At 41.0% G+C, this 19,932-nt stretch overlaps 1 protein-coding gene across 1 annotated transcript in view; it reads right to left on the bottom strand.

Annotated features, from left to right (window-relative positions):
- Positions 1-5,045: 5,045 nt before the first annotated feature.
- The window catches only part of mtrf1 (mitochondrial translational release factor 1), a 28,085-nt gene continuing 13,198 nt past the window's right edge, over positions 5,046-19,932 (bottom strand). Inside the window, exons 5-9 of the mRNA XM_043700246.2 lie at positions 16,718-16,890; positions 9,587-9,704; positions 7,949-8,085; positions 6,013-6,111; positions 5,046-5,335 (exon numbers count right to left, since the gene is read on the bottom strand). Of these exons, the coding sequence (XP_043556181.2) occupies positions 5,231-5,335; positions 6,013-6,111; positions 7,949-8,085; positions 9,587-9,704; positions 16,718-16,890 (632 nt within the window). The 3' untranslated portion in view covers positions 5,046-5,230. The remainder of the gene's footprint in view (positions 5,336-6,012; positions 6,112-7,948; positions 8,086-9,586; positions 9,705-16,717; positions 16,891-19,932) is intronic.

The raw sequence follows: 19,932 nt of genomic DNA, 5'->3' as shown, positions 1-19,932 counted from the left end.
TCTTTCCCCTCATTGGCAGATACACTAGTTTTTTTTTCCTGTTCTATCCTTCTGCACGTAGGCCTCACTTTTTAAAGAAATGATTAGGGTAGTTTAAATAGATTCAGTATTCTTCTTAGCAACAATGGAGAGTTCAGTCTTTTAGCTGTTATACTGCTTTGTGAAATCTTTAAAAAAAATACTCAGAAGATATATTGTAGTTTGGAAGTTGCTGAAGCGATGGTAATGAAATAGGCAGTTTCACCTGGCTGATTTGAAGAGACAGTGACATTGTTTTGCACTGGCCTACAGGAACTGCCAGCTCTGGCTTATTGAAGGAGAACTCTTTTTTTTGAGAGCACGAAGAAATCCAAAGTTTTATCCTGCAAGTTTCCTCTGGTTAATTTGCCATCTCTTAATGAGGTTAAGTAACTTGGCAGCTTCATGATGTTGCATATTGGAAGAAAGCAGACTTGATGGTTGGAGTAATTGTGTTTCATATACCCTAACGTCAATGTGAATTCTTCTGTAAAGCTGGTTGTTAGAACTTTGGTAGTGTTCACATGCTTCAGAAATTTATCACATTGAAAATCTTTTTCGTGTATTTCTGTATAAATTTATCTATTTGTTTTATTTTGCTTTGCTGCAAGTAACAATGTAAATGATGATCAGTGATAATGGTGCTGGTCCTTCTGAGCCGGGCTGCATGAAGTACAACGAAAGATAAAGTTCTAAGTAATGAAATGTGGATAATCAGGGCACAGGAGAAGCCTGTTGTGTCACTGTTTTTCACATTTCACTTCAGAATTAATCCCCCCCCCCCCCCCCCACTGCTGACTCTCTCAGGTCTGCACTGTCCTCCGAGATAACCCTTTGATCTTTGAAGCTTTTCACATGTAATTTAATTTCTGCTAACTTTCCTGGGCCATTTGAAATTTTAAAAAATTTCTGAAATTGATGGAAGAACAAAGAACAGCAATGTCAGTTGCTAGACATTTTTAAAAAATGTTTTAGAACTCTTCAGTTAGCTTCTGGGTGACATTCTCTGAGGCTGGTCACCAAAAGTGGGGGTTTCTCCAATCACTACGTTCTGTGCCATTGGGAAAAAAAAAGCTTCAAAAATTTGTGTGGGATTGAAACTGAATTGATACCTCCCTTCTTTTGAATAAAAGAACTGACGAGGCCACGTCCATGCTTTAAAAAGAAAGTTGAATTCTATGGTAATTTGAATTAAATAGCTGAATCAATTGATTGATTGACCCATTGATTTTATTTTTGTCATTCATTCTTGTCTTAATCTTGATGTAGGTGTTACTGAAAATGCCAGCATTTGTTAGCTGTCCTTCATTGAGCAAGCCGCTCAGTTCAAGAGTAATCATTGCAGAGGGCAAATAAAAGTCCACTACGTTGCTGGAGTCATACCTAGGCTTGGCCTGGGCATGATGGCAGATTTCCTTCTCTACTTTCAGCTGTCATGTTTTGGATGTGGAATCAAATCTAACCATTATTCTTGGCCTCTAGTTTATCAGTTGAGGTGCCATTACTAATAAACCATAATCACCCCTCTGCTAAACCTTGATGTTCAAATTTGGACGAATGGAATAAGTGATGTTTCAAACTGGCTTTTTAAATATTTTTGTTAACTATTAGTGAACAAAAGGAATTTTCTGGATGTTTAGAAATACCACCTTCTGGCCCAACACCAGCGTTTAAACACTATTTGATTTTAGTGTAATTTCCATTTATTTATCTGAACAGACATGGAAGCAGAAGATATGACCTCTTTCTGTGCACGTGATCCTGTCAGCATTTTGGACAAAGTGGGTTTAAAATAGAGCATTTTTGCCTTTTGATTACCAGTAAATGAACTAAACTTCGTGAACTGATTTAAAGGCCTGTTTCCTGAAATCATCCTCCCTCACTCCACAAGATAGAAACAATCTCTGGTTTACAAAATCATCACAAGCCTTCATAGGTTTCACTGGGGAGTTAAATAAATTGAGTGAAAATACGTATTAGTAATGTGCAGTGTGTTTAAAGTACAGATTAGGGAGCAAATGTTTTGCAAGACATGCCACAACGTTTTATATTCTGTAAAATTGTTTACGTGATAGACGGTTAACCCACACTCAGAATTTTGCTTTTTTGTAATATTTTCAATAAACACTATCTTTTGCATTTGTCCAAGTATTCAAATTATTTACTTGGAACTTACTTGGATTTAAACTGTCCTAATTTAAAATATTAAAAATCACACAACACCAGGTTATAGTCCAACAGCTTTATTCGGAAGCATTAGCTTTCGGAGCGCTGCTCCTTCATCAGGTGGTTGTGGAGAATAAGACCGTAAGACACAGAATTTATAGCAAAAGATTACAGTGTCATGCAACTGAAATGATATATTGAACAAACGTGGATTGTTAAGTCTTCCATCTTTCAGAATGTTTCCATTCATTAATAATGTAATTCCCAGAACTTATTTTAAGTCACCTTCTCGAGATAACAAAGTTTTATAGCAAAAGGTGACATCTCTGCACAGACAATGCATTAAAAGGTATTTGCAGAATTACATTTGCAGATGCACAAAATAGAAATGTATCTGCAAATGTAATTCTGCAAATATTTAGTAAATTCCACTTTGGAAATAAAACCAGTCTGACTCAAGATTGGGACACAGACTGAGTTTAACCTCACACCTTTTAATGCATTGTCTGTGCAGAGATGTCACCTTTTGCTATAAAACTTTGTTATCTCGAGAAGGTGACTTAAAATAAGTTCTGGGAATTACATTATTAATGAATGGAAACATTCTGTAAGATGGAAGACTTAATAACAATCCACGTTTGTTCAATATATCATTTCAGTTGCATGACACTGTAATCTTTTGCTATAAATTCTGTGTCTTATGGTCTTATTCTCCACATCCACCTGGTGAAGGAGCAGCGCTGTAAAAGCTAGTGCTTCTAAATAAAGCTGTTGGACTATAACCTGGTGTTGTGATTTTTAACTTTGTCCACCCCAGTCCAACACCAGCTCTTCCACATCAATTTTAAATGGGCATTGCTGCCTTTAATGTTTGCAATATCCAGGTCTATTATTTACAGACAATAATATTATCTATATGTATGGTTGTAAAATTGTGACGAAAATGATGCGCTGCCTTCCAGCCCCAAATTCTTTGCAATTTACTCTGTGCATGTGAACGTGGAGGTAATAATAGACTGGTTCATTATCTAGTTCTAAAACTATTGTATTTATCTTGTTTATGGTATGACAGCTAGCTACTGGCCTGTGGGTATGTGATTCAACTCAAAAGTTAGTTAATCCTGGCTTTTAGGGTACGAGTTAAGGAAAAGCTACAGTTTGAAAATAAGATTTGATTGTGTTGGTTTGAATGCATTTATATTTAATTGACTTTGGATACATGTGTTTGTGATGAGAAAATGGCCAACAGTTGCACCTTTTAATGGAAGCTTTAAGTAGCAAACGCCCTTCTTTATCAAGCCCTGCAAATTGCTTTCCTTTTCCAACAATTGTTTTTCTACACCACTGTCATGTAATATGATAATTCCATTTAACAGCTTTTATGATAAATAGGCTATCATCATTTCCCCATACCTCTAACCTCATGAGTATTTAATAAATATACAGCTTGCATTTGTACAGCACCTTTCATCAACATGGTAAAATACTCAAAACTGTACTCTTTTTCAATTGAAAAATCTAGGTTTCAGGCTTTAAGGCATAACAAAGGTTGGAAAAAAATTAGATTAGATTCACTACAGTGTGGCAACAGGCCCTTCGGCCCAATGAGTCCACACCAACCCTCCGAAGAGTAACCCACCTAGTCCCATTTCCCTCCGACTGATGTACCTAACACTATGGGCAATTAAGTATGGCCAATTCACCTAACCTGCACATCTTTGGACAGTGGGAGGAAATCCACACAGACAGTCGTCCAAGGCTGGAATCGAACCTGGATCCCTGGTGCTGTGAGGCAGCAGTGCTAACCACTGAGCCACCGTACTTTAATTTATTACTGGCACGTGTAGTGAGGTACAGTGAAAGTGTTTTGCCTTACAAGTGTATCAGGGTAACAACAGAATGCAGAAGTTGTTTTCTCTCTGTACTATTAACAGTTGAGGTCTATTCAAAAGTCTGGTAACAGCAGGAAGAGGCTATTCTTGAAACTGTTTGCACATGTATGCAAACTTTTATAATCTTCTGCCTAATGGAAGAAGGTGCAAGAGGTCTTTGATTCAAATGGGTCTGATGAAGTTGGCACTTCTGGACTGGCAGGACTGATGTATGAGGAGAAGTTGAGTCAGTTAGAATTGTGTGGAAAAGGGGGAAGAATTTCACAGAAACCAATATAATTCGAACAGGTTAGATGCAGAAAAGGATGCTCCCAATAGTGAGGGAGTCTAGAACCAGGGGTCACAGTTTAAAGGACTGTCTGGGTGAAGAAATTTCTCCTTATCAATGGTGAGCCTGTGGAATTCACAACAACAGAAAGTAGTTGAGGCCAAAGTTTTTTGTTTTGCAAGGAAGAGGTAGACTGTGGCTGAAGGGATCCAGTGATTGGGGGGAGTAGGATTAGGGTATTATGCTTGATTAATGGAGCAGGCTTGAGGTTTCAAATGAATTACCCCCCTTAGCTATGTTTCTACGTTTCAATTCATACATTGTAGAATAGGAGAATAATGCTGGCTGTTTTGAAGAGCTATCCAATTAGCCCTAAATCCCTGCAAAATCTTTTTCCTTCAATCCCTTAATTTAGTCCCTTTTTGTTGAGGTCTACTATTTCATTGTGTATCAAACAATGAAGTCTGAGGACACGGTACTTTTCTATTGTTTCAGATGGAAAGGCATTTAAAACTGCTTGAATAATTACATACACTTTTAGATCATAATTGATGTTCCAGTTGTAATATTTCATGTCACTTTTGAAAATGTGGTATTTCTAACTTTTATACAAAGTACTGGGTCAGTGTAAATGTCACTGAAGTATTCCTTACTGCATCCTTCCCAGGAAACCCGTGTCAAAGGAACCAGGACACTGCAAACAGACTTGCTGCCTGGTTTTAATTGATTCAACTAAATGACAGCATCCACAATTTACAACTCAACATAGCCAGAACTTGAATCTTAATAAGAAGAGGTTGCTTTTAGAAAATCATACATTAGTCTGCATCGTTTCTTTTAAATATTTAATTCTACAATTATTTTAGCTTTACCTCGCTTCAGTAATTCATTTATTTCTAGTTTCTATAAGTTCCAGAACAGCTTCGTTTTCTGCTGCCTCCAGAAGCTTATCAATCAATTCATTCAGTTGTCTCCCACCATTCAGAAGCTCCTAAAACAGAACAGAAGTGTAAGCCACAGGACATGGTGCTATTTCAAGTAACTGAAAACTGGGTTGAAGAACCCCTTTGTTAAATGCTGCTACTGATAATTCAGTCGATGGTTTATGGATCTCCATTAAAGAACCGCGCTCAGTCTGGAATTGGAGACTCAACACTTTTTTTTGTCTGCAGACAGAATTCATAGTTCTGTAGGTCAGACCAATCCAAAAGAGTGATCAAGCCAAACAACAGTGTTTGAACTGAGGGGGCAAAATAAAAAAGAGGTATTTGAAAGGACTCCTACTACATTTTTTTTATGGACAGCCAATTAAATAAACAAAGCCGGTGGTGAGAGGAACTTACTTGAAGTAGTGATATCAAGAAAGCTCAAATAATTTGGACATATAATCAAGCCATTTGGAAAAAGAGTTTCTGCAAGACAAAACACTGTGGAATATGTGCACAAGGAAGACCAGAGATAGACATAAATGTGAACAGGCAGTGAGGACAGCAGAGAATTAAACTCAGTGGGGTAAGATTGTGTCACGTACTCCGAATTAAAGGATGGATGAAAGACAGCACAGGATAAGACTAGAAATCTCATATGGGGCCTCGAACTTAAAATCTGTCCGAATAAACATTTATTTCCTAAACAATTTTAAACAAGCTTTAATGACCACTCCCTCACCTTAATGTCTCTGATAACGTAGTTAATCCGGTGGTCAGTCACTCTGTCTTGGGTGAAGTTGTACGTTCGAATTCTCTCTGATTGTGCTCTTGTTCCAACCTATAGTGAAAATACAGTTCAAGTAAATCTCCCAGCTGAAAGATACATATCATTTGATCAAAGTAATTGTAGAGTCATACAGCATGTATTATGGACCAGATTTCCCCCCTCAGTATATTTTAAGAAGGAGCCCAGACCCTAACATTGTCTTATTTTAAAGGTAAATGTGAAGTGCGTGTCCCACACACAATGCGACTGGTCAAACAACCTGACATCAAGCAAAATACAATTTATTTAAACGCTATTATAAAAATATAAACAAAAGAATTTAAAATAACAACTATTAGAAAACAGCTAAATAATAGATAGAATACCTATTACTAATTAATTGTTTCAATATAGTAAGATCCCAAGAACACACCCCTCAGCAAAAAGGCAAATTCTTACACAGATCCTCAGATACAGTTTTCCAGTCGAGAAGAAAAAACACTGAGAAAATTGAGAGAAAGTAGCAGCTAGGAGACTGAAGCTTCCAACTTTTTGAGACACCCAAGGCTTCTGCTCAAAACTAAACCTAAAAACTTAAAAAAAAAACTAGAAAGTCTTATGATTAGATTAGATTACTTACAGTGTGGAAACAGGCCCTTCGGCCCAACAAGTCCACACCGACCCGCCGAAGCGCAACCCAGGCTCCACCCAGGTGTGAGAGTGGTGGAGCCTGGCTCCACCCAGGCTGCTACCATAGTTCCAACTTTAAAAATAACCCCAAAGCCTCACAAATTGTTTATTTTCCTAGAGACAGCTTGGTGCCTCTACCTCACAAACTCTCTTCAAATAAAAAACAATCAGGACAAAATAACCCCTCTTAAAGTGACAGCATTGTGACGTGGAAACAACCCCTTCGAAACAACCAGTCCAGGCCGACCATGTTCTCAAACTAAACTAGGATATACTTGCTGAGCTTTAGGCCTGTATTGGGAATGCTTTGAGATACTTCAAAATCCCTGCACCATCAACACAACAGGTGTTATGATGAAAAAGGAGGCCGATTGACCTCCAGGCTCTCCAATGAGCTTAATGATTTAATGCCAATCTCCTACCTTTTTTCCACAGCCTTACACATTGGTTTAATAGAAACAATGTCCAATGCCCTCTTGAATGCCTCAATTGAAACTGCCTCCACACCACCTCCTGGCAGCACATTCCAGATTTGAACCATATATTGCAAGAAAATGCTTGTTTCTTTTGCAAATAACTTTAAATCTGGGCCCTCTAAGTCTCAATCCTTTTAACGAGTGGGAACAGTTTCTCCCTATTTACTCTTTGCAGCCCCCTCGATATTTTTGGAAACCTAATTCCCAGTCACAACCTTTCCAATGTATCCTCACACTTGAAGTTTCTCATCCTTGGAACTGTTCTAGTAGACCTCTTCAGCACTCTTTCCAATGCATTCACATTCTTTCTATAGTGTGGCGCCCGGAACTAGACACAATATTCCAACTGTGGTTAGACCTCAGACACAGGACAAGTCACAGCAAAGCCAATGACCAAGTTAAAAGCTATCCCTCTAGCAGTTTGTACTCTCTTAAGCAGTACAATCAGAAACTTGAGGAAATTACTTGAGTGAATCCAGAGTGTCAGATTTCAGGAAACTGGACTCATCCAAAACCTGCCATCCACTGATGAGACTGAACTGTGTTCCTTATGAACTAGGAGAAAGTGAGGACTGCAGATGCTGGAGATCAGAGCTGAAAATGTGTTGCTGGAAAAGCGCAGCAGGTCAGGCAGCATCCAAGGAGCAGGAGAATGCCCGAAACGTCAATTCTCCTGTTCCTTGGATGCTGCCTGACCTGCTGCGCTTTTCCAGCAACATATTTTCAGCTCCTTATGAACTAACCTGTAATTTCCGAGTACTCTGCCTCTGCTCCAGCCCTCTCTCTGCAACCTGCTGATATAGTTTTGCTTCCAATATGCGCATGGCAAGCTTCCTGTTCTCCAATTGTGATCGGTGCTGTTGGCATTCTACTGTTAAACCTAGAAAGGTCACACTGAAATTAATGACAATTTGGATATCATAAACAACACATTTTTCAGGAGCATTACAAATTTCATATCCCCTTTGGCACTGTAGTGGTATGGATCACTGAGTATGTTCAGGATTGGCATGTCATAAAAGGCACATCATGTGTCTAACACCAGGTTATCCTTGTAATCTGAATCGGACCTTAGGATGTTTGCTTATGCCCAACTCCAACTTGCTCGCAGTAAGCAGAGGCCTCGTATAAACAGTTTATCTTGCAGACTGCTGGGAACACACAGTAATAGGCACTCTTAAAAAATCTAACTTTGGTGGTTTACTGACATTCTGACATTGGTGTAACATCGAGGGCTGAAGGGCCTGTACTGCGCTGTAATGTTCTATGTTCTCATTATCATCTTCCCCATTTAATGACTATCCCGTAGACTTGCCAAAGCCAGCTCTCTTTCCTCTGCCTTGCTCAGTGGAGAACGGGCTTGTTCTCAGCTGAACATGAACCATGCTAACAGCCTCAATGTGAAGCTTCCCTAGCCCTCTGCCCAACACTAGCAGAAGCGCTGACGGGTTGAACAAAAAAACATGGCAACTGAGTGTGTACCAGACTTCCACAGTGCAAATGGGAAACCAACTGGAATTTAACAGCTGCAGTTCAGGTATTCCAGGGCTTGGGAAAGGTGGCACAGGAAGTGGGTGCTGCAGGCTCCGCAAGTCCAGTGTTCTTTACAGAACTTCCCAATTCAGGAGATGCAGGAGTACTCTTTCTTGGTCTACTTCTCTGACATCACCCCAGCCCCTTGCGGATGCTCTTGTCTTGCTGCCTAGCCCCGCCCAGCTCAACTGATATCTCCGAAGCCCCCCCAACATCGTAGATCTTCCTGATAATCTTCCTTACCGATAGTCCTCAGTTGTGGTTTCCTGGCTGCACCCAATCAGCCAAGAAATGGAAACAGGAAGTGTTGATGTGGTCCTTCTGTTTAAATTCAGTAGGATCCTCAGACATTTGCAGCCTCGCCCACTCTAAATATCATGAGCAACGAGTCAATGGACTGCTGCCCGAGTTTCAACATAAACCGGAACGTCTCATGCACTTTAACATATACCTTCAATATCTGATCCCTTAACATGAATAAGAGGAGGAATAGATCACTCCATTTTGTAATGGGATCATGGATAATCTGCTGTACTTCAACACTACTCCTCTGTACCATCCCTCTGCAAATCTTGAGTTTCCAAAGGCCTTTGAGACGTTGAATTCCACAGATTCATCTCCCCCTTGATGAATAAACTCCTCCTCACCCAAGTCCTTAATAACCAACCCCTTATTCCAAGACTGTATCCTACCCATCACTACCTCAGTCTGGGAGAATGGTTAAAATGTCCAAAAGGCAATGGCACTAGTGACAGTAATATTAGTGGCACTTTGTTACCTGAGTAAACACATATTGTTACTCAGATAAACATGTGCACTTAAAAAAGGTAAAGTGGACAGTCACTCACTTGTTGGAATATGAACAATTCTCACTGCGCTGTCTGTTGTATTCACATGCTGTCCCCCTGCTCCTTTAGCTCGAAAGGTATCAATCCTCAAATCGTTGATATCTACTTTAATGTCGACCTGAAACAGGTAACAGATTAAAGCAAAACATTAACCCTTTGTGGTTCTGAATTGACTGCAGCATCCTAGTTGCAGCATACTCCCAAAAAGACAGTTTTCTTTTTACACGTTTTGGCAGTTGTTTAAATGCAATGACTAAATTATCAGGAACTCTGTCAAGCGTCATGCATGAATCTTTGCACTGGGCAAAACTGGATGCTCAGAAATGGACACAGACAAGAAATCAATCTGCTCCTGCCTTTTGCAGAGTTGTTGTCACATTCTGTTTAACTAGTTTTGAAAGTGGTGGTGGTAGCTTCTGTCTCATAAGATAATGGTTAGTGCTGTGGTGATCGGATCTATGGGAAGCATTATCTGGTTGTGGCAGAGAAGCCCCACTCTGGTATAGAGGTCGGTTGAATTTGCTGCAGAGGAAGACAGCACAATTTGCTGGCCTCTCTTTCCTCTAGGCCCTCTCCTCAGGCGCTGTGCTTTTCTCATTTGTTCTTCCAACATCCTCCTTCAGCGTCCAGTGACAGCGACTGTCACCTACTTGGCAGTGTCAATCTCTGCTGTCGTCATATCTCATTTACATTTATCCTTGTTGCAGAGATATGGATGCCCTGGAGGAGGTCATGACCTAGTGAACAGTTGTAAGAAGGTTGGTTTTGGGTGTACAGCTGTCATCTTGTCTGATGAACATGACCAAGTCAGTACAGACATCATTGGCTTAGTAACAAATGTTTGCTGATGAAATTAGCACGGCGTAGGATCTGAACTCGTGACCTTTTCCTGCCAAGGGATGATGAGGATACACTGAAATAGTGATGACCTGCTGGTATTACCACTTGATTCTCATTCCTGATGAAGGGCTTTTGCCCGAAACATTGATTCTCCTGCTTCTCCAATGCTGCCTGACCTGCTGTGCTTTTCCATCACCATTCTAATCTTGACTCTAATCTCCAGCATCTGCAGTACCCACTTCTGCCTTATCACTTGATTGTTAATCTAGAGAACCAGCTAAATGTTCTCGGGACATGGGTTCAAATCCTACGATAGCAAATAGTGGAATCTTAATTAATAGAGATGTACACCACAGAAACAGACCCTTTGGTCCAACCCGTCCATGCCGACCAGATATCCCAACTAATCTAGTCCCACCTGCCAGCATCCAGCCCATATCCCTCCAAATCCTTCCTATTCATATACCCATCCAAATGCCTCTTAAATGTTGCAATTGTACCAGCCTCCACCACTTCCTCTGGCAGCTCATTCCATACACATACCACCCTCTGAATGAAAACGTTGCCCCTTAGGTCTCTTTTATATCTTTCCCCTCTCACCTATGCCCTCTAGTTCTGGACTCCCCTGACCCCAGGGAAAAGACTTTGTCTATTTATCCTATCCATGTCCCTCATGATTTTATAAACCTCTATAAGGTCACCCCTCAGCCTCCGATGCTCCAGGGAAAACAGCCCCAGGCTGTTCAGCCTCTCCATATAGCTCAAATCCTCCAACCCTGGCAACATCCTTGTAAATCTTTTCTGAACTCTTTCAAGTTTCACAACATCCTTCCGATAGGAAAGAGACCAGAACTGCACACAATATTTCATAAGTGGCCTAACCAATGTACTATACAGCTGCAACATGATCTCCCAACTCCTGTACTCAATACTCTGACCAATAAAGGAAAGCATACCAAATGCCTTCTTCACTATCCCACCTACCTGCGACTCCACTTTCAAGGAACTATGAACCTGCCCTCCAAGGAGTTTTTGTTCAGCAACACTCCCTAGGACCTTACCATTAAGTGTATAAGTCCTGCTAAGATTTGCTTTTCCAAAATGCAGCACTTCACATTTATCTGAATTAAACTCCATCTGCCACTCCTCAGCCCATTGGTCCATCTGATCAAGATCCCATTGTAATTAGATTCCATACAATGTGGAAACAGGCCCTTCGGCTCAACCAGTCCACACCAACCCTGCAAAGAATAACCCACCCAGACCCATTTCCCTCTGACTAATGCACCTAACATTATGGGCAATTTAGCATGGCCAATTCACCTGACCTGCACATCTTTGGACTGTGGGAGGAAACTGGAGCACCCTTAAGAAACCCACGCAGACACAGGGAGAATGTGCAAACTCCACACAGACAGTAATCTGAGGCAACCTTCTTCACTGTCCAATACAGCTCTAATTTTAGTGTCATCTGCAAACTTACTAACTATACCTCTTATTCTCACATCCAAATCATTTATATGAATGATGACAAGTAGAGGACCCAGCACCAATCCTTGTGGCACTCCAATGATCACAGATCTCCAGCCTGAAAAACAACCCTCCACCACCACCCTCTGTCTTCTACTTTTGAGCCAGTTCTGTATCCAAATGGCTAGTTCTCTCTGTATTCCATGAGATCTAACCATGGTCAACAGTCTCCCATGGGGAACCTTGTCGAATGCCTTACTGAAGTCCATTTTTATCAAGTCTACTGCTCTGCCCTCATCAATCCTCTTTGTTACTTCTTCAAAAAAATCAATCAAGTTTGTGAGACATGATTTCCTACGCACAAAGCCACTGATCTGGAATCAAGTGCTAAACGAAACCATTGCTGGAAAAACCCATCTGGTTCACTAATGCCCTTCAGGGAAGGAAATGTACATGTGATTCCAGACCCATGGCAATATGGTTGACTCTTAAACAATTAATGCTGACCTAAACAGCGACTGAATTTTAAAAAAACCTGAGCAGCCTTTTCCCCTGCTCAGTGTACACTGTCCAGGTCTTGCCATTATACAGGAGTGCACTGAGGACACAGGTTTATGGAGACTTAGTTCTCAGTCAGGTTTAACGCAGTCTCACTTGGACAGAATTACAGCTTTCATGGTTGATGCAGAATTTAACGCTGACTGACAGTGGTGGTGACTAAAGTTTAGATATGTGTGAAATCAAGCTCCTGCAGCATTACATTTTTCATGCTGATACATGGCATTGTGACAATCATCTGTGCTTTCTTGATGCTGATGGTTAAACCAAACTCTTGACAGACCTGAGTCTGTCCAGTTGCTACTGAAGGTGTTTGTCAGTATGGAACGCTCGTGCAACCTAATCAGTGTACAGTAAATTTCTGATAAGGACTTGGATCTCCAGTGATGTCTTGATGATGTGAGCAGCTTTCCCTCAGTCCTGATTTGAGAGTAGACAGCTTGTGTAGATCTGAAGGCATAGGACATCAGCATAGAAAGGAACACACCAAATAGTGTTGGTGTCAGATCACAACCACATTTGACCCCATTGCAGATTTTAAAGGGTTTCAATGTTGCCCTGTTACAGCTGACCTTACATCAGGTTATCATGGTAGGAGGATATGGCTTTGAGCAGCCTTTGGTGGACAACCAGTTATCTACCTAAGTAGATCACCTCTTTTCTCAGTGAGATTGATTAAGTAGTCTCTTTTATTCACAGCGTTTTTCTTGCTGGATTGAGAAGATCATGTTAACTGTAGATTTTGCAGATCTGAAACACACATATGTGCTGAACAGGGAGATAATGGTTGTGATTATTGCAACCCCCTATGTGTTTTGACAGGGTCACAGTTTTTCCATTCAGCATTCCCGCCCACCACCTGACCTACACCACCCCATCCCATCCACTCACCCTCTACCCCATCCACACGCCCACCACCACAACCTCCCCATTCCCCTTTTGCCCCCCACCCCCAGCAGAGAAGAACAAGTTTGTGCAGAAACACCAGTTTCAGTTCTAGGTTGTATAAATATAAGTGTGGAAGCCTTGGAGAGGGTGCAGAGGAGATTTACCAGGATGCTGCCTGAACTGGAGGGCATGTCTTATGAAGAAAGGTTGAGGGAATTAGGGCTTTTCTCTTTGGAGTGAAGGAGGATGACAGATGACTTGATAGCAGTGTACAAAATATTGAGAGGCATAGATAGAGTGGATAGCCAGAGACTTATTCCCAGGGCAGAAATGTCTGTCATAAGGGGACATAATTTTAAAGTTTGGGGAAATGTCAGAGGTATGTTCTTTACACAGAGTGTGGTGGGTGCATGGAATGCACTGCCAGCAGTAATAGTAGAGCCAGAGACATTAGGATGTTTAAGCGACTCTTGAATAGGCACATTGAAGATAGTACAATGAAGGATATGCAGGTTAGGTCTAATCTTAGAGTGGGGGCCAGCAGAACATAGAGGAAGAAAGTGATTGTACTATGCTGTACTGTTCTATGTTCTAAGTTATTGGGCAGGTTGGACAGAAAGAGCCTTTTTCCTTGGAAGGCAATGGCTAGCACGAGGGGACAATGCTTTAAATCGAGGGGTGATAGATATAGGACAAATGTCAGAGGTAGTTTCTTTACTCAGAGAGTAGTGGGGGCGTGGAACGCACTGCTGGCAACAGTAGTGGACTTACCAACTTTAAGGGCATTTAAATGGTCATTGGATAAACATATGGACAAGAATGGAATAGTGTAGGATTGATGGGCTTCAGATTGGTTCCACAGATCAGTGCAACATTAAAGGCCGAAGAGTCTGTACTGAGTTGTAATGTTCTATGTTCTTATTGTAAAATTAGTTTTTGGAGCTTTGCCCAAGTTGAGTGAAACAATAGCTTTCCTAAGTCTTTCATATTGGGTTTGATATCCAGCACTTGCATGACAGGCAGGTTTTTTAAGAAGACAACACATTCCATCCATTTTTCAGACTGTTATTTGCAACTGGTGATGACCTCCCCTGCACTTTCTTTTTTCTTTGCTGGTGGACACGATATGTTTTGATCCCTTCATGCGCTCCCCTATCATTACCTGTGCTGAAGGACATCTGGATTTTTTTATTAATTCAAGGGATGTGGGCGTTGCTGGCTGGGTCGGGATTTATTGCCCTTTTCTAGTTTCTCTTGTGAAGGGAACAGTGACCCACTGCAATCCAGTGCTAAAGGTTGACCCACAATGCCATTAGGGACAGAATTCAAAATTTTGATCCAGCGACATTGAAGGAATGATGATTTTTTTTCTGAGTCAGGATGCTAAATGGGTTTGAGGGAAACTAGCAAGAGGTGGTGTTCCCAGATACCTGCTGCTCTTGTCTTTCTAGATGGAAATGGTCATGGGTTTGAATGTGCTGTCTAAGGACAGATGGTGGACAGGCTCTGGGGAGTCAGGAATGAGTTACTCATTGCAGTAGTCCTAACCTCTGAGCTGCTTTTGAAGCCACTGTATTTATATGGCGAGTCCAGATGAGTTTCTGATCAATGGTAATTCCCAGGATGTTTTTAGTGGATTCACTGATGATGAATGTCAAGAAGCAGTGGTTAGATTGTCTCTTATTGGAGATAGTTATTGTCTGGCATTTATGTGGTATGAATGCTACTTTTCATTTGTCAGCCCAAGCCTGGATATTTTCCAGATCTTGTTGCAGTTAAACATGGACTTCAGCATTCCAGGGACCATGAATTATGCTGAACATTGTGCATTCATTGGCGAACATTCCCACTTCTGATCTTTTGATAGAGGGAAGGTCATTGATGAAGTAGCTGAAGATGGTTGCCCCTATGTTACTACCATGAGGAACTCCTGCAAAGATATCCTGAAGCTGAGACGACTGACTTCCAATAACCACAACCATCTTCCTATGTTCCAGGAATGACTCCGACAAGTAGAACGTTTGCCCCTGATACCCAATGATTCCTGGTCAAATGTACCCTTGACATCAAGAGCGGTCACTCTCGCCTCACCTCTGCCAAATATGGACAGGAGCTGATTTCCAATGAGGTCAGGAGCTGAGTGGCACTGGCAGACTCACTGGCAAAGTTGTAATCAGTAGTCATTGGTGCACCACCTAGATATCTGTTGGACTTTACTTTAAGTGCATTTTAGTGCATTCAGTCTTCTTGCTCAGATCTCTCTTGTAATTGATGACAGCAGACAACTTGGTTCTGATGACAGGTTTCAGCACAGCAGGGTTAGCCTCAAACTAATCAACATTTTTCCCCTCTTGCTTATTACATGTTAGAAGTGCTCCTTTGTGGACAATGTTTTGAAGTGCGGTCCATTTTACTTCTGCAATTATGTGGGACTGCTGGACAGAATGTGTCTATTCAATTCCAGGAACTGCTGGATTTTATCTGGGAAGGCAGTATGGCTGACGTTATAGGTGGATGACATTTTTGCCTTGAATTAATTAATTTCAAGGGTTGTGTCCTCATGCTGGTGCACACCAGGTAGTGATCTTCATCACAGCCAGTGCTTGGCAGCTCAAGGTGTTGAGAATATTGTTCAGAAAATAATGTCTAGTCCAGACTGATCTTGGATGTCTCCAGGGCATCTTCATGCGTGATTTGTTCTAAAAGGTGTTAGTGACACAGAGCATGTGGTATCACCGAGACCCAGTTGGATCTCATTGATTGTTATCAGGCCAGGATGTCTGAGGGAGTAGTGCCAGATCTCATTGACTATGCTGAAAACCCCCAGTAGCACCAGGGTGATACTAGGGATTGCAGGTCTGTCCTATGAGGAGAGATTGGTTTGACTGGGCCTGTGTTCACCGGAGTTAAGAAAGATGAGAGGGGGAATTTGACTGAAACATACAAAATTCTAATGGACGAGATGCAGGGAGGATGTTTTCCCTGATTGGAGAGTTTAGCACTAGAAGTTACACTCTCAGGACATGGGGAGGACCATTTAGGATTGAGATGAGGAAAACTTTCTTCACTGTGAAACTCAAGCAAGAGATAGATAAGTTTTTAGACTTTAAAGGCATTGAGGTGCATGAGGAGATGGTGAGAATATGGCATTGAGATAGAGAATCAGCCATGATCCTAGTGTATGGTGGACAGGCTTGAAGAGCGAATGGCCTACTTCTACTGTTGGCTGTTATGTTTCTATGTTTCCTGTATATTAAACAGAGTACTGTTAGCTGTCAGTTCATTTCAGAGTTCTTTCTCCCTCTCTTCATCAATATCAGGCAAACTGCGGTGGCAGGGCAGGTGCTGACAGAATCGATGTGCTGTCTATCTTACCTTATCAGCCTGGGGGAGAACGATGACAGTCATGGTGCCAGTATGGATCCGTTGCATTCGCGATGATAGGCCCATTTCAGGAATCCTCTGAACTCTGTGGGTCCCGCCTTCATTTTTTAAAAAGCGATAGACACTCTCCCCTGAAATACTTGCTGATGCATGATGCAATCCTCCTTAACAGGGAGGACACAAATAAAAAGAGCTTGGATAAAAGAATCGACCGCGGGGAGAGATGAAGCAGTTGGACGTTTTATTCATGGATGAGGCGCGGCAAAGATTTGGAATCTATTCCAAACTAGAAATGCTACTTTTAACCCTAATCTTCTGCTGAAATACTTGAAATCAGTTTGTACTAGCAACATGGTGAAGTTTCAGTGCTGCCTCTAACCTGCTGCATTAGCTGAGCAGGCAATGCATTGGTTGGTGTAACCCAACTAGCAAGACAAAGGAGAAGAAAATCAACCAACATTCTGAAGCCTGACCACGATCCACTCCTAGTTTGGAAGTATGTTTGTGTCCTTGTGTGAACATGTATGTGGACGTGTGTGTACATGGATGTGTGCTGACATTCACGGACATATGCAGACTCTTGTCCATATGAATGTTAACACGCATCTATACATGTATTCATATGTAGATGTGTACATTTGTGATCTTACAAATAAGTAGCATACAATCCTAGCCAGTCTAACTTTCATCGTAAGAAAACTCTCCCATTTACGTATGAGTCTGGTTTTCCAAACTACTCACAAGGCATTTTACATCTTTGCCTCAATAACGAGATTAAACTTTTACAGTTCTCCAGACGTGGTCTTACCAATTCCCTGCATAAATGAAGCATAACCTTTATGTATTCAATTTCCCTTAGAATAAACATTAACATTCTACTAGCTTTCTTTATCATTTGCTGAAACTACATACTAATGCTTTGTGATTCTGCACTCAGACACCCGGATCCCCCTCCGCATGTCAAAGCTCTGTAATCTCTCACTGGTTAGATAATACACTTGTTCATTCTTACTTCCAAAATGGAGAGTTTCACATTTTCCCACATTATATTCTGTCTGCTAGATCTTTGCTGACTCACCTAACCTATTTGCATCGCTTTTGTAGCTTTCTTATATTCTCTTCACAATTCATTTTCCTTCCTGTTTTTGTATCATCAGCATATTTAGCAGTCATACATACCTTCGATCCCCAATCCAAATCATTTATATAAATTATTAAAAAAAAGTTGGAGGCCCTAACAGTGATCACTGTGGCACATGACTTAATACATGTTGTCAACCAGAAAATGACCCATTCATGCCAATCTCTTATCTATACCAACATGTTACCCCTTTATTTTCTGCAGTTACCTTTAATGTGGCATCTTACCAAATATCTTCTGGAAATCTAAGTTCAGGACATCACAGCATCACATCACAGTTTTTCTGCAGTATTTTAAATTATCAAAGACCTCCAATACATTGGTGAAAAATGTTTTCCCTTTCACAAAAACCATGTTGACTCTGCCTGGTTACCTTGTATCTATTTTAAACACCCTGATGTAAAATCTTTAATAATAAGTTTTTAGTATCATACCTTGGACAGATATTAAGCTAACTGGCATGTCATTTTCTGCTGTGTGTCTCCCTCCCTTTAGAACAAAGGAGTTACGCTTACTATTTCCAATCTAATGGAACCATGATTCTCGGGAATTTCGCAAAATTCTTACTTGCTACTTCTTTTACAGCGCCAAGATGAAACTCATCTGGACCTAAGTATTTGTCAAGAACTGCCATTTGCCAAGAATTGGACACAAAGTTCCAGTTGAAGCCAAGCCTGTGTTTTATAAATGTTCACCATGCATGTGATATTTATCTTTGTCAATCAGACCTTGTGAGAACTGTGCCTGGGCTTCATCTCAGGATCGGAATGCCTGAGCTCACTCTTCTCCACTTCCTCCAGCTGAAACATCATGGTGTTCATCTGATGATTATACATTCCAGAATCTTTAACCAGTGTGTGGGTCTATGGCCATGTGTGAACTTGCTTTTTATGTTTTTTAACAATTTTCTCAGCCTACCCTGCTATCTCCAAGAATGTGTGCACATGTACACTCAAGTTGTCCCAGTAACATCTTTCAAATTGTATCATTTAGGTTTTATTGCCTTCCCCGGTTTGCCTAACCGAAATGTGTCATCTCTGCATTACTTCATCTGCCATGTGCCCAGCTATCACTCGAGTCTAAAGCTATGCTCTGCACAGTCAACCATTCTTTGACGAGTTTGTCAGCTGCAAATTGTGAAATTGTACAGTATTCACCCAAGTCATTAATGTGTGTGAAAGAAAAATAAAATTATGTGAGATATAAATAGAGTTAATGGTAGGTGTCTTTTCCTTAGAATGAGGGATTTCAAGACAAGGGGTCATATTTTTAAGTTGGGAGGAGAGAGATTTAGAAATGACGTAAGCGACAACTGTTTTACAGACAGGGATTTCAAGACTGTGGGGGAGGGGCACACCTTTAAGGTGAGAGGAGAGAGATTTAATCTACACGTGAGACACTTTTATACAGCGGGTTGTTCGCATGTGGAATGAACTTCCTGAGGAAGTGGTGGGCGTGGGTACAATTAAAAATTTTAAAAGACATTTGGATAAATACATGAAAAGGAAAGGTTTGGAGAGATATGGGTCAGGAGCAGGCTAGTTGAGTTTAGGATTGGTTGAACCAAAGGGTCTGTTTCTGTGCTGTATGACTCCTTATAACAACCCCTAGGAAGGCTGACTGTAAAGTTTCCTCCAGCCCCAAAAGCAACCATTCACCACTCCTGCCACTTGGCAAATTCTGTATCCATTTTCCCTTTTAAGCCTGGGATTTCCAACATCCTACGGCATTCTCTCTCTCTTTAGTAGTCACATTCTCTTTAATTAATAATGCCATTCCTGCTGCATTTTTTCCTTCCCAACCTTCCCTGAACACTTTGTATTTAAGAATAATTAGCATCCTATTTTCTCAGCCAGATCCTTGTTAATACGAGACCATCGTAACTACACACGGTTATTTGAGCCGATAGCTCATCAGCCTCCTTTGTCATATTTAATGCACGTAAACCTGTCCGTATTTCGTCTTACCTCACCTTTTTTCTCTTCTCTCTGGTGCCAAAGGTTTCTCCTAATCCTTTTCAAAACTTATTTCTTCTCGATAATGTAGTTCAAATGATTTTTCTGGA

Source organism: Chiloscyllium plagiosum, unplaced genomic scaffold, assembly GCF_037043375.1.
Source record: "Chiloscyllium plagiosum isolate Xiang-an unplaced genomic scaffold, Cpla_swu_hap1 HiC_scaffold_12, whole genome shotgun sequence".
Lineage (NCBI taxonomy): Eukaryota > Metazoa > Chordata > Chondrichthyes > Orectolobiformes > Hemiscylliidae > Chiloscyllium > Chiloscyllium plagiosum.
This window is presented reverse-complemented; position numbering and strand designations above follow the sequence as displayed.